We start from the raw sequence: 23,151 nt of genomic DNA, 5'->3' as shown, positions 1-23,151 counted from the left end.
CTGCAGGAATGTACTGGTGTTTGAACTGTTATGCAAAACAAATGGACTCACAGACAAACTGGGGAATATGACATAACGTACACAGAAGGTGATAGGGTAACAAAATACACACACAGTGAACAGAGAAGCCCAGAGGCTAAGGAACTGGGTATCTCCCTTGTATTAGAACTGCTCAGATGTAAAAAGCAAGATGTTGTGTTTTAATACGTAGAGAACCCGAAATGCTGTTGCTAAGGGCAACAGCAAAACCCTAAAGGGTTACCAACGGGTGTGGCAGTAAACTCCTTGGTCAGAGATGGAATGATAGACACAAGGAGAGCCTCCACAATCCTGATTCTCACTTGCAGTGCACAGGTTTAAGCTTACTGCCACTAAACTGACCCCTGACACCTAGCACAGTGAGACAGGATTAGACAGGCAAGTGTTAGAATACAGCCGCAAACTTGCTAAGTTCACAGAGTAATAACAGAACCCCAGCAAGCTAAACGACTGACTCCAGTCTTACTGCTAGGTCTGGATTGGCAGAGTGTAATACCAAATCCCCAGGCCTATTTGCAGTAAGCAACAAACAAATACAAAGCTACACAGTACTGGCTAACTTTCATGAACTGACTAACCAACAGAGATTCAGCAGCATCTGCTTACCCTGAAAAGAGGCCTTATAAAGCAGGTGCTGTCCACGCCCCACTCAGACCTCACAGACTGTGAGCACAAAAACCAGCACCGGATCCCCTGCCGTGCACAGAGCCTATAACCACTGCACAGCAAAAGACCCGAACCGGAGTATCAGCTGCGCTCAGGTTACTCCACTAGCACTTGTCTCCCGGTTGCCATGACGACGTGGCAGCACAGGGCAGGAGACCCTAACAGTAGTTTCCCAAGATCAACCTAACCAACAAGCAAAGGCGAGTATCAGAAAACGATCCGATAGCATTGACCATAGAAGGAATTGTGACGGATTGTTAGCTGAGGAAAACTGTATCTGTAGGCTCTGTAACAATGTCATTGAAGATGGGTGCATTAAGAAATGCCAATCCAGTTTTAATATCCATATGGACCGGCATCCATTGAGTGACTATCACTCCTTAGTGGGTAATGTGTTAAACAAAACAGATTGTTGGGTATGCTCTCAAGTACCTCAAGGTCATAGCAAATCAGGGCTAGTACCATTTCCTTTAACGATAGGGGAGGTACTTGAGTTAAATGGTGGGAGACCGGTGGACAGGAGGTTTAATATCTCCAGCCCTCCTAGTTTGAAGCTCCACCAATACCATGTGGATAGGTACCTATTATGTTTCAACATCTCTAATCCCAGAAAGCCGGGAAATTGGGAAGTGTCATGGAGTAACCACACCATGACCTTTTCGCATAGAGCAGATAGAATGCCTACAGATACAGAGCTTGTACGCCACATAGCCAGTAGAGGAAAATCTTTCCGGTATAGGTACACCTTAGGAAATAGGATTACGAGAGTTGGAGAAGTATCACCAGGATACTGTGCACATATCTTACAACCTGATACGTGTATTAAGCAGATGGAAGAATTAGGGTTAGGAGATTTCACCTGGAAGGTGTGTAATATGGTTATGTCCTTCTCCGTCCCATATGTTCTCCCCGATGATGCATATTTCATATGCGGGAGAAAGGCGTACATGTGGCTTGCCCCAAACTCTGAAGGATTGTGTTATATTGGAAAAGTATTGCCTGAAGTAATGACTGTAACACATGATAAAATGAAAGACATACATCGTGGTGCCCAAGCTCCTTATACTCACCCATTACGAGCACGTTGTTAAAAGGCACCTGATAGAGAAGACAGAGCATCCGGCCTCTGATCTGATAAGTGAATCCACCGGGATTCAATTCTTAATCGCGTTAGATTTCACCCGCACCGCTAGAGGAGTGCTAAATTATAAATACATATCGGCGCTCGCAAATTTGTTAGATAATATCACTGAAATGTATGATGACACGTTTAGATATACTGGAAGGGAACTTCAAGCTTATAAAACAGAACTGGTGCAGCATAGAATGGTTCTTAATTACCTCACAGCAGTGACAGGCGGATATTGTGTTACATTGGCAACACAGTACGGCGTGAAGTGTTGCACGTATATCACAAATAGCACCGAGGATCCGGTCGAGGTCATAGACCAAAAGATGGACGATATTCTCCAATTGAAGTGGGAATTTCGCCGAAAACACAATCTCACTCTTGCTGCTGTAGGTAATGAGCTGACTGGTTGGGTGTCATGGTTGAACCCGCGAAATTGGTTCTCCGGTTTGGGAAACTGGGCTCAAGGAGTCATAATGGATGTTGGGAAGTTTCTCCTATGTATCTTAGGTGTTGTCATATCAATTGGCTTGATATTTAGATGCGGGCAGGCTTTAATGAAGTGCAAACATCGTACCAGGGTAATGAGTTTGAGGAGTGAGGAAACTGTAATTAACCTGGATTTGATTTATGACCCAATGATAGAAATAATGATGTAATGAAAATGCGATTATACGGTCCGTTTCTTTCACCTGTTTTTCTGGTTTTTCTCCAAGATAAAAAGACCCACTTGGACGAGGAAGTTGACGAGACGCTATACAGACAACGGATAGACCAAAGAAGAAGTTTTGACCACTTGAGATACGGACATTTGATGAACTTTGCCATGGATCCCCAGTTTCCCTAGAATTCTTAAACTTACGCTAGCCCAACATTTTTTTGTAAATCTAATGGCATTGACAAAGCTTTTTGCTCACACCTAATGGGCAACACAGCGCAAAGAAGATGACTTTCAACTGATACCGAACAAAACTTCAACCGACAGATGTACATTAACCTGACATAGAATACTACTGCATTTTCCATAAGTGTTCTTTATCTTCATCTCTACAACCCTCAGGTAATGACACACATAGTCGATAGGGAATACAGGCACAAATATCAGCAACCACATACCTCCCCTATTCATGTATCATCAACTAAAACGTGCTTCCCCATTTTGTTACAACCACAGCCGAAAAGAGCTCGGTAGAGTTTGACAGCCCATCCACAGACCCTTAATACGGGATAAGAAGGAATTCAAATGTATACTTCACAATACCTCGAAGCTTGATTTACAACACGTACGGCACGATGATACTTGACCCCCCAAACATGGACTCATACACACATGCTTCTGCTATCTCACTAGGTCATACCCTCTTCCCACCTACTCCTCTCTCCTCCCTTACCCAACCATGGAAATGAATTAACCCCTGACATATATTTTTCTCCTTTTGAAATGTTTTAGAAGGTGGCAGTTATTATTGACTGCCAAAGGGTGGACTGTCAAAGTCAGAAAAATATCTCTATGCACACTGCCATATTTGCACCTCATTCAGGTCCGCGCTGCGCATGCGTGCGCTCTCCCGTGAGTGCGCATACCCGCTGTTGCGTGCACCCGCTGGTGCTCGGTATGCGTATTTACGGTAAAGTTTGTGTAGTCGTAGCGTGCGACTCAATCGTTACATATTTTCACTAATAAGGTATTTTATAGATCATGGTCCCTTTGATAGATTCTGAAAGTTTGGTTAACATAGCATGTTCCTGAACAGAGAGATCCCTCTTTGTATTGTACGAAGGGTCTAACAGGGGTCATACAGTAGTGTTTGGTACCCATCGGAAGAGTATTTAAATAGCAATATTCCGGTGTTGGTTTGGAGCGGATTAATCGCTCGTGCGAATGGTTATGGACATAAGAAGTTTATGTCCATTTACTATTATTTGTTCTTACTTAGTCATGCGGCGGGAAACCCAGTATCCCACCCACCTGAACAGTTGGAAACAGTCACAGCCCACCTGTATGAATCAACCTATGACCTTTTGTTATAATGCGAAGCCGAATTCCTGTGTCCAATGGACAATGAGATTGTAGGGACCATTGAATTGTATTGTGTGTGGGGCATAAATAGGCAGGCCGACCATATCCAGATTCACTCTCATCAACGGTTCTCATTGCTGATAATCGGGAGCTGGATATCGAGGCGCATGCGATCGTTCCCCTTGTGCGTAAGTTTTCTCCGTAATCATATTGTCTTACTGTGAGCCATCTCTCTCTCTCTCTCTCTCTCTCTCTCTCCCTACTCTTTCTCTCGTATTTTCCTTTAATTGTATTGTATTGTATTTCCCGTGTAGTTATCTGGTTAGTTAGTCTATGTTATATTGTAGTGTATCATTTGTACTGTGATTCCTTTTGCAAGTATAATAGTTATAATACATATAATAGGTTTTGGACCCTAAGCCCAGGTATCTGTGTATTCTTTATAGGGTTAAGTATTCTCTGAGCGTCGGTGACGCTCAAGCAGCTTTGTAGTTAATCAGGTTACACCAGGTTGCACTTACACTCTGTCTCTACACTAAGGTATACTGTGTATCTCATTGTTAAAGGTATAGATATAAAGGTTTTAACGTTGTAAGCGTCTGCACCGCTGGTGATCTCCTCGTGGTCCCGAGCGTACGCTACGCTATAGCGAATCATTACGTTAGTCGGCAGCCAATAGCGTGCCTGCCTGTGATCACTGGGCCGTAAGCGAACGTGACGCTTGAGCGTCTCGACTACGGTTGAGCGATCGCTACACAACTTGCGTACCCTTACGGTACTTCTTACGTAGATAGCGTACAGTGTTCTTAGACCTCTTAAAGTGTTTTACATACGATAAATATTTAGTTTTATCACATTATACACAGGTGCAGCGGTATATACATGTGGGCATTATACACAGGTGCAGCGGTATATACATGTGGGCATTATACACAGGTGCAGCGGTATATACATGTAGGCATTATACACAGGTGCAGCGGTATATACATTTGGGCATTATACACAGGTGCAGCGGTATATACATTTGGGCATTATACACAGGCGCAGCAGTATATACATGTGGGCATTATACACAGGTGCAGCAGTATATACATGTGGGCATTATACACAGGTGTAGCGGTATATACATTTGGGCATTATACACAGGTGCAGCGGTATATACATGTGGGCATTAGACCCTGGTGCAGCGATATATACATGTGGGCATTATACACAGGTGCAGCGGTATATACATGTGGGCATTATATAAAGGTGCAGCGGTATATACATGTGTGCATTATAAACAGGTGCAGCATTATATACATGTGGGCATTATACACAGGTGCACAGTATATACATGTGGGCATTATACACAAATGTAGGAGTATATACTGCTGGAAATTTGGTGAGTTTTCATCAGAGATGTGTGGAACTGATAGGTGGGGGGGGGGGGGGGGGGGCACTGCGTCACCTGTCATAGACTTTTTTGCTCCAGAGTTTTGACTATAAAAATTATTAGAATAATACAAAGAAGATATTTCTATTATATTCTTTGTATCTTTCATGTACTTTATAAAGTCAAAACTCTATATATACCTTAGTATAACAGGAAAGGCTCTGCCTCACCCCACCGCACATCACTGACAGTGGCGCCCAAGAGGGCGGGGGGGGGGGGGGGAGGGTACATATTACCTAGGCCCGGGCAGGCCAGGGGACCCTGGCCAGAGCACACCAGCAGCCATTTTTTTCTTTATTGAAATTCAGCGTGTACGTGTGTGTCACCTGGCTGTGACCTCCAGCCGCGCACCACTGCTATGGTCTCCCTATGTGTGTAAGATTCCATAAATGTGAAACAAATTAGCAGCCTATACTGGTGTCACTCCTAAACCTCCCAGATTGGACAATCCACAACCTTCCATACAATAAACATTCTACTTGCTCTCCTAGCGGAAAGAACATTTGTGTATATGTGACAAAATGGAGGTTATCTGCGCTCCCACGCCGCGCTTTAGCTCACCTCTGCAGCAAGCCTGGGCGCAATCCTTCATTCACATGTTTCCCCACTGTGTCTTGTCGCTCGCCACGGCGTCCATGACTGTGTTCCAGCGTCCTTTTTCAGGCGACCGTATCAGCTGATCCAGGCTGCAGCACGCTGGAGTTCCCGCCGCTCAACTCCATGGGCAGCGCCATGACAGTCTCCAGTCAGGTGCTCTCTCAGGAGCAAACCCAGAGTCTCTTCTGCGTCATATGAGCCGCTCATCCAATCAGCTGCAAGCACCGGGTATAAGTTCCAGCTCTCAGCACTAGCAAGCTGTCAGTGCTCTGGTGTCTCTCAGCCTGGAGTGATCTCCAGAATCTCCTGCTGGTAATAGACTCAGTGCAGTAGCGGATCTTGCCACGAGGGTGCCACCGCTGTGGCAAGATCAGCTACTGGTGCCGGTGCCGTGCGCAATGACGTCATCACGCACCGCACGGCATTGTGGGAGCGGCCATAGATGCTAGAGGTCATAATTGACCTCTAGTGTCTATGCGGTGCTTTGGGATAGACGTCATGACCCACAGATCCGAGGAGCGGAGGGCAGCAGCAGTCGGGAATCAGGAGCAGGGTTGGCGAGTATTTTTTTTTTGCAAACGGCACAGCTACTGGGGGCACAACTTCTGAGGGCACAGCTACAGGGGGCACAGTACTGGAGGCACAACTACTGAGGGCACAGCTACAGGGGGCACAACTACTGAGGGCACAGCTACAGGGGGCACAGTACTGGAGGCACAACTACTGAGGGCACAGCTACAGGGGGCACAACTACTGAGGTCACAACTACAGGGGGCACAACTACTGAGGGCACAGCTACAGGGGGCACAGCTACAAGGGGCACAGCTACAGGGGGCACAGTACTGGGGGCAAAACTACTGAGGGCACAGCTACAGAGGGCACAGTACTGGAGGCACAACTACTGAGGGCACAGCTACAGAGGGCACAGTACTGGAGGCACAACTACTGAGGGCACAGCTACAGGGGGCACAACTACTGAGGGCACAGCTACAGGGGGCACAACTACTGAGGGCACAGCTACAGGGGGCACAACTACTGAGGGCACAACTATAGGGGGCACAACTACTGAGGGCACAGCTACAGGGGGCACAACTACTGAGGGCACAGCTACAGAGGGCACAGCTACAGAGGGCACAGTACTGGAGGCACAACTACTGAGGGCACATCTACAGGGGCCACAACTACTGAGGGCACAACTACAGGGGGCACAACTACTGAGGGCACAGCTACTGGGGGCACAACTACGGAGGGCACAGCTACAGGGGGCACAGTACTGGAGGCACAACTACTGAGGGCACAGCTACAGGGGGCACAACTACTGAGGGCACAGCTACTGAGGGCACAGTACTGGGGGTACAACTACTGAGGGCACAGCTACTGAGGGCACAGTACTGGGGGTACAACTACTGAGGGCACAACTACAGGGGGCACAGTACTGAGGGCACAACTACAGGGGGCACAACTACAGGGGGCACAGTACTGGGGGCACAGCTACAGGGGACACAGTACAGGGGGCACAACTACTGAGTGTACAGCTTCAGGGGCATAACTGTGACCACGCCCCTTCTCCATGTAGTCACGCCCCTATTTGTTGCCACACGCCTACGGCGCGCACTAATCCTGTATTACCTGTCTGGGGGGAAGGCATTCCAAAGAAAACTTTCGCCCTGGGCTCCGCAAGGTCTAGAACCAGCCCTGCCACTATATCTTCAAGTATTGCTGATGTACTCCGCTTCATCCTCAAGTATTGCTTGTCACAATCCCATGTAGTTTCTCCACCATGCCTGGGGTGGCGCCAGTGGCGTCACAAGGCGGGTGCGGGGGGTGCGGCCCGCACCCGGGTGTGACACCTGGAGGGGGTGACACCAAATGTCAGCTCCTCCGTAGTGACAGGAGCCAGGTGCTGCAGTGTGAAATTCCGCTACAGCACCCGGCTCCTGTCATAGCAGAGGAGCCGACAGCACACTGAGACCGTCTCTGGGGGAAGCCCAGCATCTCCGGAGATGCTGGGCACGCCCCCAGAGTGACGATACCAGTATCCCGCGAAGCCACGCCCCATAGCTGTAAGGCCACGCCCCTTTTTTGCCGCGATCGCGGCTGTACATCAGGGGTGCACACCGGGTGTCACCACACCTGGTGACGCCTCTGGGTGGCGCTCTCTGCTCTGGTGTTCAGAGTTCTGCTCTGTATCTGCATCTTGATTAGTAGCTGCTACCACAGCTGTGAGCAGCACCTGTACTCACTACTTAGGCCAGCCACACAGGCTCCCTGGTACCAGTTCATCGAGTCAAGATTGTTACAGCTCCTGGTCCTGGTCATGCTGATCTCTGCTGCTAAATAGACCAAAGAACTGCCAGTGCTCTTGTTCCCGGCAAGTTTCTCCGCAGTCTACCCCAGTGTCTCCGGTGCTTCCTGCATTAACTGCTGCACAGCTTCCAGCATTCTCAAGCAGCTTCTGGACTTTAATGTGTCTCGGTCATCAGCGTGCTGGGAGTCAGTATCTGCATCAGAGTCTTTAAGTATTATTTTCAAGTTCCTAGAATCATCAGTGTCTCCAGTCACCGTGTACTACTCTGCAAACCACCAGTGTCTTTAATTATCATTTTCAAGTTCCTAGAATCATCAGTGTCTCCAGTCACCGTGTACTACTCTGCAAACCACCAGTGTCTTTAATTATCATTCTCAAGTTCCTGGAATCATCAGCGTCTCCAGTCACCATTTACTACTCTGTAAACCACCAGTGTCTTTAACCATTATTCTCAAGTTCCTTGAATCATCAGCGTTTTCAGTCATCGCTTACAACTTTGCAAATCATCTGTGTTTTCAATCATCATTCACAAGTTCCTTAACTCATCAGCATCTTCAGTCACCATTTACAAGTCTGCAAATCACCAGTGTCTTCAATCATCATTCACAAGTTCCTTAACTCATCAGCACCTTTAGTCACCGTTCACAAGTTTACAAATCATCAGTGCCATCCTGTGTTCCAGTTAAAGTGCAGTCCAGCTACAGTGCAATCCTGCAACCCTGGTACGTGCATACTCTACCACAGTCTACATCATTCTCATGTACTCAGTTTCCTGGCATCCCATGTCCCCTCAGTTTTCCCTTTGTGTTCTCTAGTTATTCCTGCTTTATATTTATTGTTTACAGTTGTACGTTGCTTTAATAAACTAGTTATTATTCCGTGAACCTCAGTCCCTGCTAATATGTTTTCACACTGGGAGATCCAAACGAATTCTGACATTGCTGATGTCCTCAGCTACCTTCACCGTCATTGCTGATGTCCTCAGCTTTGTCTTCAAGTATTGCTGATGTCCTCAGCGTCGTCTTCAAGTATTGCTGATGTCCTCAGCTTCATCCTCAAGTATTGCTGATGTCCTCAGCTTCCTTCACCGTCATTGCTGATGTCCTCAGCTTCATCCTCAAGTATTGCTGATGTCCTCAGCTTCCTTCACCGTCATTGCTGATGTCCTCAGCTTCATCCTCAAGTATTGCTGATGTCCTCAGCTTCCTTCACCGTCATTGCTGATGTCCTCAGCTTCGTCTTCAAGTATTGCTGATGTCCTTCACTTCATCCTCAAGTATTGCTGATGTCCTCAGCTTCCTTCACTGTCATTGCTGATGTCCTCAGCTTTGTCTTCAAGTATTGCTGATGTACTCCGCTTCATCCTCAAGTATTGCTGATGTTCTCAGCTTCGTCCCCAAATTATTGCTGACGTCCTCAGCTTCCTTCACAGTCATTGCTGATGTCCTCAGCTTCATCTTCAAGTATTGCTGATGTCCTCAGCTTCCTTCACAGTCATTGCTGATGTCCTCAGCTTCATCTTCAAGTATTGCTGATGTACTTCGCTTCATCCTCAAGTATTGCTGATGTCCTCAGCTTCGTCCCCAAGTATTGCTGACGTCCTCAGCTTCCTTCACAGTCATTGCTGATGTCCTCAGCTTCATCTTCAAGTATTGCTGATGTCCTCAGCTTCCTTCACAGTCATTGCTGATGTCCTCAGCTTCGTCTTCAAGTATTGCTGATGTCCTCAGCTTCCTTCACAGTCATTGCTGATGTCCTCAGCTTCGTCTTCAAGTATTTTTGATGTCCTCAGCTTCCTCTACAGTCATCGCTAATATCCTCAGTCTTCATCGACAGAAACTGCTGATGCTCTCAGCTTTGTCTACAGTCACTCCCATAGACTTCAGCTTCCTCACAGCTACCTCACTGGTGCCAGACAGTGACCTGAGCATCTCCTGCGTTGCTGGTCCTTCCAGCATTCCGTTGACTCACCAGTCCTCACGTGACTCTCCATAGGTGACAACCCAGCTACTCATTGCACTGGTGGCTCCCTCCACCAATGTTCCAGTACCCATAGCCGGTCACCTTTCATCATAGTTCATACTGACTGACTGCCCCACCTGGATGAACAGATCAATTCTTAAGCCAGCCCAGTTCTGTCCACAGCTCTCAAGACCGAACCCAGTGTCCAGTACTAGTCCGGGTGCACAACCAAACTCAGCCGTGACAGTATAGCTTGTATCAGTCATAAAAGTGTGGACACATGGGGACAGTGTGTATTGCAGGTTCCAATGTTGTGTGTGAAATATTTCATGACATCTATCTATCAAGCTATTTATGTATCTATTTATAGTTATATATATAATCTATATATATATATATATATATATATATATATAGTGAGTGATACAGGTGAAACTCAGAAAATTAGAATATCGTGCAAAAGTTCATTTATTTCAGTAATTAAAGTTAAAAGATGAAAGTAATATATTATATAGACTCATTACATGCAAAGTGAGATATTCCAAGCCTTTATTTGTTATAATTTTGACGATTGTGGCTTACATCTTAAAAAAAAAAAAAAAAAAAAAAATCCAAAATCTCAGAACATTAGAATATTACATTAAAAAAAAAAAAAAAAAAGGTTTTTAAATACAGAAATGTTGGCCCTCTGAAAAGTACAATCATACATATGTACTCAGTACTTGGTATGGGCCCCTTTTACATGAATTTACTGGCTCAATGCGACGTGGTATGGATTCTATCAGCCTGTGGCACTGCTGAGGTGTTATGGAAACCCTCCCCAAGGTGCATAAATCATTGTCTAATCCCCCTGGCAGACCCATTATATCTGCATGGGGTTCTTTATTATAGCCTTTGGCTATGTTTGTGGACAGTTTTCTCCAGGAATTGATACCATACATACCAAGCTATCTCAGGGACACTGGTGAGTTCCTGTCTAAAACCCTAGCCTTGTGGGACATTAAAGATGGGGTGTTGCTTGCAACACTTGATGTCTTCTCGCTCTATACCATCATTCCTCATGAGTTAGGTATAGAAGTGGTAAGAAGACTACTGGTAACCACTGGTATTTCCAGTATACCGATTGAATGTATCCTTGAGTTCTAGGAACTATTGCTGATTTAACAATCATTTTATGTATCATGGAGAATTCTACATGCAATGCTCGGGCACAGCTATCGGCTCAAACGTGGCCCCAGCCTATGCCGGCATTTTCATGCACGAATATGAGACCACTGTCATGCCTGTCTTTGGCAAAAAGATTATCTACTGTAAACGTTTTATAGATTATATTTTTTTTGCTGTGGGATATCACCGAATCAGAGTTTTGTTGTATGTTAGAATGGTTGAACGGTCTAGATTCTACTGTGCGCTTCACGGGACACTCTAGTTTGACATCCATTAATTTCTTGGATCTTACAATATTCCGTGATGGCAATAAACTTGGTACTACCTTGTTCAGAAAAGACACGGACCGTAATATGATATTACATGCAAAAAGTAACCACCCGCCATCTCTTAAGAACAGTTTACCTATTTCGCAATTTTGTGTCATGAGAAACCATACAGATCCAGACACGAATGAGCACCACATTCGGGAAATGACTACTCGATTCTAGAGAAGGAGTACAAAAAGAGCATCATTGAGGCTTGCCTGAGCAAGGCACGTTTCAGGCTTCTAGAGCGAAAACCATCCAAAGAGAAACGGATGATCTTTGTGATGCGAAAGCACAGCACATTAGAAAATCTTTGAGGCACTGGCCGTTAGTACAGTCCGAACCAAAGGTCACGGATACTTTTCATCATCCACCTATGATGGCTTTCAGACTTGGGCGAAACCTAAAACAATTGCTGATGCACCCGGCACGACAAGTCACGACTAAGGATAATTCCTGGTTGAACCCACAAAGGAAGGGTTGTGTGAAATGCTTGTGCTGTGGGACATGTCGTTCGATGCTTATAGGAGACAAATTTCCTCATCCTATGAAAGGAAAACTGATCAATATCAGATATCGGCTACACTGCAAGCTGGACTATGTAATATACATGTTGCTGTGCCCTTGTGGCCTACCCTATGTAGGTATGACCACTTGCACCTTCCGAGAGCGAATGGTAAACCACCAGAGCTCGATTCCCCAAGCACTACAAATAGGTAGAACGGACAAGCCTGTTGCCCAACACTTCTTGGATGTGGGTCACTAAGTGTCGGCCTTGAAATGCAGAATTATCGACTGGGTGCCACCCCCCAAAAAAGGTGTGACGATTGGGTTCTTATCCTAAAGAAATTGGAAGCTAGGTGGATTTTCAAGCTGGGCTCAGTGGCCCCCAATGGCCTTAATGAATCGAACCCCCTTAATGTCTTCCTACGGTAGAGGACTTATGTGGAGTCATTGTTTACGCTTGTGGAGTAACCAGAGAATTAGACTTCTGCTTACATATATTTCTCTAATTTTTTCCTTTTTTTTTTTTGTCTTTTTGTGACCAATACACTCTTTTTGATTTGTTTTCTATGTGTTGTGTAGGATGTATATGTCTTTGCACTGTAACAATAGTATGGTGCATATTATGTGTTTATCTTGTGGCCGCTTTACTTGTCACCATGCGGCAGACTGGTAGTATAAGTAATAGTGTGAGGGTGATCTATCAGTGTAATTGTACCTGAATATAGCATCATAGGATTATATGAAGATATTAATATTGGATATTGCACTTAGTGGTCTGCCCCAAGTTGTCATTATTATCAGCATTTTGTATTACTAACCTTGGGGATCTGTTTTTATTGTGCATACTGGCTCTAATACCCTACTCTGTTGCACTGTGGGTCTGCAGCATCCGACATCGCTGGATTTTGAGGGTGTGGATCATAGGGTCGACTGTGTGTAGGTCGACAATGTTTAGGTCGACCACTATTGGTAGACAGTAACTAGGTCGATAGGTTTGCAAGGTCGGCATGGTGTCTAGGTCGACATGTTCTAAGTCGAGAGGTCAAAATGTTGACATGAGTTTTATATGTTTTTTTGGTGTTGTTTTCTCCGTACAGTGACCGGGAACCCCAATTAGTGCACCGTGGCCCCTCGTTTCGCTCGCCATGCTTCGGCAAGGTGCCTCTCTCTGCTACCGCAACGCTCGGCCCAGGATACCGTTCCCAATTGTAGTCCATATGGATTGTAAAGTATGAAAAAGTTAAAAAAAGAAAAAAAAAAGTGAAAAACTCATGTCGACCTTTTGACCTGTCGACCTAGAACATGTCGACCTAGACACTCTGTCGACCTTGAAAACCTGTCGACCTAGTTACTGTCGACCAACAGTGGTCGACCTAAACATTGTCGACCTAGACACAGTCGCCCTAGAGACCAGATCCTGGATTTTGATATGGTAATGTTATATGTTATCTTTTGTATAGTCTTTGCTGTATATAATGACCTTGTAATTTTGAAGTAAGTCTTATAGTGTTATTATCCATCTGCGGTACGCTCTCTGATATGCATTTCACGGGCGCACTAGATGCTTCCGGTCGTGTGATGTTTGCGTTCCATACACCAGAAGCATAGTATACTGAATGACGCGGCCCACTGCGATCGTGCTGTGCAGTCGGTTGGTTGCTATTATACATAAATTAATCAATCCCTGACGATGTCATGTGCTGCAGTCTTGCTATATGACTATGTATTGTGGTTCTCTGATCATTGACTTGGTAAGCACACTGTGGGCCAGATGTATCATCGCTTGTAAAGTGATAAAATGGAGCGTGAAAAAGTACCAGCCAATCAGCTCCTAACTGACATTTTTCAAACACAGCCTGTTACGTGGCAGGTGGGATCTGATTGGCTGGTACTTTTTCACGTATGTGTTTAGGTCGTTATGCTGATCCCCGTGGTCTTATTTTGATGATGTCAGAGATCATACCTTGGCGCCATTTTTAATTGCTATTTGGGTATATATAGAGCCAGTTAGGCAGGGCCACACTTGCTGTTGGACGGCTGTGAGTTTGGAGCCGTGTTATGTGTTTGATGCTGTTGTCTAGTGTCTCCTGATGAAGGACCTCTCTGGAGCCTATAGCACTTGAGATGTCACAAGACTCCTGCGGACACTGTTGAGTATATTGAAATAAACGCAATTTTAAATATGTATGAAGCCAGGACAGTGCCCCCTCTATGATTTTCTCTATTATTCAAATACCGCGGGTATTGAGAGGACACCCCAGCTATTGTCTATCTTGAAAATGAGAGTGCGGCCTATCTGGATATGTTGAAAAGCAATGAAGCATTCAGCGGCACTCAGGGTCTTGTTCAAAAAAACAACTGTATTAAAAAATTCACAGCATAAAGCCCAACGTTTCGGGACTAGCACGTCCCTTTGTCAAGATGAGTAACTGTTACCCTCCTTGACAAAGGGACGTGCTAGTCCCGAAACGTTGGGCTTTATGCTGTGAATTTTTTAACACAGTTATTTTTTTGAACAAGACCCTGAGTGCCGCTGATTGCTTCATTGCTTTTCAATATATATATATATATATATATATATATATATATATATATATATATTTATTGTGTGTGTGTGTGTGTGTGTGTATATATATATATATATATATATATATATACCTCTGACATATATGTACAGGATATATATATATATATATATATATATATATATACAGGTGACATAGCTGTGAAGGGAATCCTGAGGTATTACTAGGGATTTAAATTGACCAATTTTGAGCCTATCTTATTGCTCTCATTCAAAGTTGGAGTTGTTATCATTATACTTAAAAGGTCATTGTCACAGCAATTTTACTCTTTTTATTTATTGGTGAACTATATGTGATAAACACGAATATTGTAATATCACAACCCCTGAAGAAGTCCTATATGGACGAAACGCGTTGGGTTTTCACGTGTTTGTGAATTTGAGTATACATCTGAACTCTCTGGTGGAAGAATTGATATTCGATTCAAGTGTAGATATCATCAAACAAAAATCGCCAGATGATTACCAATCTATATTGTTCACTTATTGTACAAGATTATCTATTTGTTTTATTGATGTTTTTATGTAATATTGCAGTATTTACTGTCAAATTTTAAGAATAAATACATCTATATGTGACATCTGAGGTGGTTCAGCTCCCATGAGAATTCTTTTTTCCTATTCCTAATTTCGTGCCTTGTCTGACAGGAGGCATTTCTTAGTGGTACGAGCTATAACATTCATTAGCGCAAAAAAGGGTTCTTTATTTTTCGTTTATATATATATATCCTGTACATATATGTCAGAGGTGGGCAAAGCACAGCCCGCTACATTGTTACATGTGCTGCTGTATTCTTTAGGTAAGTATAATAGTGCGGTTCAGTTCTCCAGAATCCACCTGACTTTTGTGTTTCCGAACCCAACTAAACACATCAGGGTTATGCTGCTGAGGAACTTTGGGTTAGGCTGCGGGAGGGGAGGGATAGGGTTAGGCTGCGGGAGGGGAGGGTTAGGGTGCGGTTGCGGGAGGGGAGGGTTAGGGGTAGGCTGCAGGACGGGAGGGTTAGGGTGAGGCTGCAGGAGGGGAGGGTTAGGGGTAGGCTGCGGAAGGGGAGGGTTAGGGTTAGGCTGCAGGAGGGGAGGGCTAGGGTTAGGTTGCGGGAGGGGAGGTTAGGGTTAGGCTGCAGGACGGGAGGGTTAGGGTGAGGCTGCAGGAGGGGAGGGTTAGGGGTAGGCTGCAGGAGGGGAGGGTTAGAGGTAGGCTGCAGGACGGGAGGGTTAGGGTGAGGCTGCAGGGGGAGGTTAGGGTGATGCTGTGGAAGGGGAGGGTTAGGGTTAGGCTGCAGGAGGGGAGGGCTAGGGTTAGGCTGCGGGAGGGGAGGTTAGGGTGAGGCTTCGGGAGGGGAGTGTTAGGGTTAGGCTGTGGGGGGAGGTTAGGGTGAGGCTGCGGGAGGTGAGGGTTAGGGTTAGGCTGTGGGGGGGAGGTTAGGGTTAGGCTGCGGGAGGTGAGGGTTAGGGTTAGGCTGTGGGGGGGAGGGTTAGGCTGCGGGAGGGGAGGGTTAGGGTTAGGCTGTGGGGGGAGGTTAGGGTTAGGCTGTGGGAGGGGAGGGTTAGGGTTAGGCTGTGGGGGGGAGGTTAGGGTTAGGCTGTGGGAGGGGAGGGTTAGGGTTAGGCTGCGGGAGGTGAGGGTTAGGGTTAGGCTGTGGGGGGAGGGTTAGGGTTAGGCTGCGGGAGGGGAGGGTTAGGGTTAGGCTGTGGGGGGGAGGTTAGGGTTAGGCTGTGGGAGGGGAGGGTTAGGGTTAGGCTGTGGGGGGGAGGTTATGGTTAGGCTATGGGGGGAGGTTAGGGTTAGGCTGTGGGGGCATCTTAGGGTTAGGCATTAGGAGTGTTAGGGTTATAGCACAAATACCAGAATGCTGGTAGGGTTAGGGTTAGGATCTGATTCAGAAGTGACAGACACCATCGGGACCAGAAGACGCCACAGGACCAGCTGCAGCCGGAGGAGGCAACCAGGGATATCAACATGAATGTTGTCATATTGCACCCAAGCCCAATTATGGAGGCTAATGCGCTTCCATATATATATATTGGGCCTTATTCATAAGTGGACAGTGGTGTCAGCAGATGTGGGGGTGCAGAACAGTCCAAAATTCATATAGTGGCGCCACACCCACTGCCACCCCAAACGCTGCCAAACATCGCCGTCCGGGACTCACTGGCAGTTGGTGCGGCTCCCCTGTTTGAATTCTGGACTGCGCTGCACCCGCACCTCTGCCCCTAGAAGTGGACGTATCTTTATATTACTGCTGCGGCTTATGGTCTTCCTACTGAGACGCCAACCGGCTGCAGCCCTAATCCGTCACTGTGCTGAGATCACACCCGCCTGGCTCCTCTGTAGCACACTGCTCCACAATATAGAAAACATGGTTCAACTAATCCTGGAGGTGCCTAAAAAACAGTAATAATAATATCATTAATAATTCTAGTCAGTAATATACTGTACAGTGAGGTAACATCTGCGCTGAGGCGCAACACGCCACACGCAACGCAGATGTGCACCTGGTTAGTGATAAGCATGTGCAGACAGGAGAGATGGTATCAGAATATGAGAGGCAAAGAACTGGGCGTTCCTGGGCGGTGACTGGGTGGTGAATGGGCGGTGACCTGAAGTGAACGCCAAATGATCCACCTTTCGGGCGTGTTGTGGGAGTGCTGCAGGGGTCTCGGTGACAGCGGCTGCGTTCTCAGACACATAGGGCCTAATTCTGAGTTGATCGCAGCAGCAAATTTGTTAGCAATTGGGCAAAACCATGTGCATTGCAGGGGTGGCAGATGTAACATGTGCAGAGAGAGTTGGATTTGGGTGGGTTATATTGTTTCTGTGCAGGGTAAATACTGGCTGCTTTATTTTTACACTGCAAATTAGATTTCAATTTGAACACCCCCCACCCAAATCTAACTCTCTCTGCACATGTTACATCTGCCACCCCTGCAGTGCACATGGTTTTGCCCAATTGCTAACAAATTTGCTGCTGCGATCAACTCAGAATTAGGCCCCATGGCCCTTTCCACAGAGGCCATGAGGGGTCATTACGAGTTGTTCGCTCGTTGCCGCAACGGAGCGATTAAGGCAAAAATGCGCATGCGCATGGTACGCAGTGCGCATGCGGTAAGTATTTTAGAACAAAACTTAGTTGATTTACTCACGCCCAAACGAAGAATTTTCATAGTTGAAGTGATCGGAGTGTGATTGACAGGAAGTGGGTGTTTCTGGGCGGAAACTGACCGTTTTCTGGGAGTGTGCGGAAAAACGCAGGCGTGCCAGGATAAAACGCGGGAGTGTCTGGAGAAACGGGGGTGTGGCTGGCCGAACGCAGGGCGTGTTTGTGACGTCAAACCAGGAATGAAACGGGCTGAGCTGATCACAGTGTAGGAGTAAGTCTGGAGCTACTCAGAAACTGCTAAGAATTTTCTATTCGCAATTCTGCAAAGCTTAGATACACTCCCAGAGGGCGGCGGCCTAGCGTGTGCAATGCTGCTAAAAGCAGCTAGCGAGCGAACAACTCGGAATCACCCCCATAATACACTGCTCCTGGCATAGGACTGGTGCAAGTGCTGATAGCATAATGTCTAGGACCACCGGCGCTGTTACACCGTGCGCAGGCGCTAAATGTGGGCGTCTCAGGGATTGCACGATAGTACACACGGAGAGGACTGAAACTACCATTAACATATTATCGCACCCGCGACTCCGGCAACAGACATTAGTGCGGACACCGCAGCGCCCACCTGTAAATCACGCCCACTTTATGCTAGTGCGCTGTAATGTGGAGTTTTTTTATGATCATTTGTGTTTTTATGCAGACAGTGGACTCACGTCATCCAGGACTCATATTATCCAGGACTCACGTTATCCGGGACTCACGTTATCCGGGACTCACGTTATCCGGCACTCACGTCATCCAGGACTAATGTAGAACAAGATGAGATCCACAAAGTTCATGGTGAGATTTAGTTACTAGAACATTCCCTGCTCCCTCCAGTGTACACCTACCTCTATCATTCTCCTGCTCCCTCCAGCGTACACCTACCTCTATCATTCTCCTGCTTCCTCCAGCGTACACCTACCTCTATCATTCTCCTGCTCCCTCCAGTGTACACCTACCTGTATCATTCTCCTGCTCCCTCCAGTGTACACCTACCTCTATCATTCTCCTGCTCCCTCCAGTGTACACCTACCTCTATCATTCTCCTGCTCCCTCCAGTGTACACCTACCTCTATCATTCTCCTGCTCCCTCCAGTGTACACCTACCTCTATCATTCTCCTGCTCCCTCCAGTGTACACCTACCTCTATCATTCTCCTGCTCCCTCCAGTGTACACCTACCTCTATCATTCTCCTGCTTACTCCAGTGTACACCTACCTCTATCATTCTCCTGCTCCCTCCAGTGTACACCTACCTCTATCATTCTCCTGCTCCCTCCAGTGTACACCTACCTGTATCATTCTCCTGCTCCCTCCAGTGTACACCTACCTCTATCATTCTCCTGCTTACTCCAGTGTACACCTACCTGTATCATTCTCCTGCTCACACCAGCGTACACCTACCTCTATCATTCTCCTGCTCCCTCCAGTGTACACCTACCTCTATCATTCTCCTGCTCCCTCCAGTGTACACCTACCTCTATCATTCTCCTGCTCCCTCCAGTGTACACCTACCTCTATCATTCTCCTGCTCCCTCCAGTGTACACCTACCTCTATCATTCTCCTGCTCCCTCCAGTGTACACCTACCTCTATCATTCTCCTGCTCACTCCAGCGTACACCTACCTCTATCATTCTCCTGCTCACACCAGCGTACACCTACCTCTATCATTCTCCTGCTCCCTCCAGTGTACACCTACCTCTATCATTCTCCTGCTCCCTCCAGCGTACACCTACCTCTATCATTCTCCTGCTCCCTCCAGTGTACACCTACCTGTATCATTCTCATGCTCCCTCCAGTGTACACCTACCTCTATCATTCTCCTGCACACTCCAGCTCACACCTACCTGTATCATTCTCCTGCTCACTCCAGTGTACACCTACCTCTATCATTCTCCTGCTCCCTCCAGTGTACACCTACCTCTATCATTCTCCTGCTTACTCCAGTGTACACCTACCTGTATCATTCTCCAGCTCACTCCAGTGTACACCTACCTCTATCATTCTCCTGCTCCCTCCAGTGTACACCTACCTGTATCATTCTCCTGCTTACTCCAGTGTACACCTACCTGTATCATTCTCCTGCTCCTTCCAGTGTACACCTACCTCTATCATTCTCCTGCTTACTCCAGTGTACACCTACCTCTATCATTCTCCTGCTCACTCCAGCGTACACCTACCTCTATCATTCTCCTGCTCACACCAGCGTACACCTACCTCTATCATTCCCCTGCTCCCTCCAGTGTACACCTACCTCTATCATTCTCCTGCTCACTCCAGTGTACAGTACACCTACCTCTATCATTCTCCTGCTCACTCCAGTGTACACCTACCTCTATCATTCTCCTGCTCCCTCCAGCGTACACCTACCTCTATCATTCTCCTGCTCCCTCCAGCGTACACCTACCTCTATCATTCTCCTGCTCCCTCCAGTGTACACCTACCTGTATCATTCTCCTGCTCCCTCCAGTGTACACCTACCTCTATCATTCTCCTGCTCCCTCCAGTGTACACCTACCTCTATCATTCTCCTGCTCCCTCCAGTGTACACCTACCTGTATCATTCTCATGCTCCCTCCAGCGTACACCTACCTCTATCATTCTCCTGCTCACTCCAGCGTACACCTACCTCTATCATTCTCCTGCTCCCTCCAGTGTACACCTACCTCTATCATTCTCCTGCTCACTCCAGCGTACACCTACCTCTATCATTCTCCTGCTCACTCCAGCCTACACCTACCTGTATCATTCTCCTGCTCACTCCAGCGTACACCTACCTCTATCATTCTCCTGCTCACTCCAGCCTACACCTACCTCTATCATTCTCCTGCTCACTCCAGCCTACACCTACCTGTATCATTCTCCTGCTCACTCCAGCGTACACCTACCTGTATCATTCTCCTGCTCACTCCAGCGTACACCTACCTCTATCATTCTCCTGCTCACTCCAGTGTACACCTACCTGTATCATTCTCCTGCTCCCTCCAGTGTACACCTACCTGTATCATTCTCCTGCTCCCTCCAGTGTACACCTACCTGTATCATTCTCCTGCTCCCTCCAGTGTACACCTACCTCTATCATTCTCCTGCTCCCTCCAGTGTACACCTACCTCTATCATTCTCCTGCTCCCTCCAGTGTACACCTACCTCTATCATTCTCCTGCTCCCTCCAGTGTACACCTACCTCTATCATTCTCCTGCTCCCTCCAGTGTACACCTACCTCTATCATTCTCCTGCTCCCTCCAGTGTACACCTACCTCTATCATTCTCCTGCTCCCTCCAGTGTACACCTACCTCTATCATTCTCCTGCTCCCTCCAGTGTACACCTACCTCTATCATTCTCCTGCACACTCCAGCTCACACCTACCTCTATCATTCTCCTGCTCCCTCCAGTGTACACCTACCTCTATCATTCTCCTGCTCCCTCCAGTGTACACCTACCTCTATCATTCTCCTGCTCCCTCCAGTGTACACCTACCTCTATCATTCTCCTGCTCCCTCCAGTGTACACCTACCTCTATCATTCTCCTGCTCACACCAGCGTACACCTACCTCTATCATTCTCCTGCTCCCTCCAGTGTACACCTACCTCTATCATTCTCCTGCTCCCTCCAGTGTACACCTACCTCTATCATTCTCCTGCTTACTCCAGTGTACACCTACCTGTATCATTCTCCTGCTCACTCCAGTGTACACCTACCTCTATCATTCTCCTGCTCACACCAGCGTACACCTACCTCTATCATTCTCCTGCTCCCTCCAGTGTACACCTACCTCTATCATTCTCCTGCTCCCTCCAGTGTACACCTACCTCTATCATTCTCCTGCTCCCTCCAGTGTACACCTACCTCTATCATTCTCCTGCTCCCTCCAGTGTACACCTACCTCTATCATTCTCCTGCTCCCTCCAGTGTACACCTACCTCTATCATTCTCCTGCTCCCTCCAGTGTACACCTACCTCTATCATTCTCCTGCTCCCTCCAGTGTACACCTACCTCTATCATTCTCCTGCACACTCCAGCTCACACCTACCTGTATCATTCTCCTGCTCACTCCAGTGTACACCTACCTCTATCATTCTCCTGCTCCCTCCAGTGTACACCTACCTCTATCATTCTCCTGCTTACTCCAGTGTACACCTACCTGTATCATTCTCCTGCTCACTCCAGTGTACACCTACCTCTATCATTCTCCTGCTCCCTCCAGTGTACACCTACCTGTATCATTCTCCTGCTTACTCCAGTGTACACCTACCTGTATCATTCTCCTGCTCCCTCCAGTGTACACCTACCTCTACCATTCTCCTGCTTACTCCAGTGTACACCTACCTCTATCATTCTCCTGCTCACTCCAGCGTACACCTACCTCTATCATTCTCCTGCTCACACCAGCGTACACCTACCTCTATCATTCCCCTGCTCCCTCCAGTGTACACCTACCTCTATCATTCTCATGCTCCCTCCAGTGTACACCTACCTCTATCATTCTCCTGCTCACTCCAGCGTACACCTACCTGTATCATTCTCCTGCTCACTCCAGCGTACACCTACCTCTATCATTCTCCTGCTCACTCCAGCCTACACCTACCTGTATCATTCTCCTGCTCACTCCAGCGTACACCTACCTGTATCATTCTCCTGCTCACTCCAGCATACACCTACCTCTATCATTCTCCTGCTCCCTCCAGCATACACCTACCTCTATCATTCTCCTGCTCCCTCCAGCGTACACCTACCTCTATCATTCTCCTGCTCACTCCAGCGTACACCTACCTCTATCATTCTCCTGCTCACTCCAGCCTACACCTACCTGTATCATTCTCCTGCTCACTCCAGCGTACACCTACCTCTATCATTCTCCTGCTCACTCCAGCCTACACCTACCTGTATCATTCTCCTGCTCACTCCAGCGTACACCTACCTGTATCATTCTCCAGCTCACTCCAGCGTACACCTACCTGTATCATTCTCCTGCTCACTCCAGCGTACACCTACCTGTATCATTCTCCTGCTCTATCCAGTGTACACCTACCTGTATCATTCTCCTGCTCCCTCCAGTGTACACCTACCTCTATCATTCTCCTGCTTACTCCAGTGTACACCTACCTGTATCATTCTCCTGCTCACTCCAGCGTACACCTACCTCTATCATTCTCCTGCTCACACCAGCGTACACCTACCTCTATCATTCTCCTGCTACCTGTGTCATTCTCCAGCTCACACCTACCTGTATCATTCTCCTGCTCACTCCAGCGTACACCTACCTGTATCATTCTCCTGC

The 23,151-nt window shown here is 47.1% G+C and overlaps 1 protein-coding gene across 2 annotated transcripts in view; it reads left to right on the top strand.

Annotated features, from left to right (window-relative positions):
* LOC134983035 (V-set domain containing T-cell activation inhibitor 1-like) overlaps window positions 1-23,151 on the top strand; it is a 106,864-nt gene that overhangs the window by 29,979 nt on the left and 53,734 nt on the right. For both annotated transcript variants that reach the window (XM_063948733.1, XM_063948734.1), the window contains exon 2: window positions 18,527-18,666. In XM_063948733.1, the coding sequence (XP_063804803.1) occupies window positions 18,646-18,666 (21 nt within the window). In that variant the 5' untranslated portion in view covers window positions 18,527-18,645. The remainder of the gene's footprint in view (window positions 1-18,526; window positions 18,667-23,151) is intronic.

The sequence above is a fragment of the Pseudophryne corroboree genome (genome assembly GCF_028390025.1).
Source record: "Pseudophryne corroboree isolate aPseCor3 chromosome 2 unlocalized genomic scaffold, aPseCor3.hap2 SUPER_2_unloc_1, whole genome shotgun sequence".
NCBI lineage: Eukaryota > Metazoa > Chordata > Amphibia > Anura > Myobatrachidae > Pseudophryne > Pseudophryne corroboree.
Note: the sequence above shows the minus strand (reverse complement) of the source record. Positions and strands in the feature narration are given on the sequence as shown.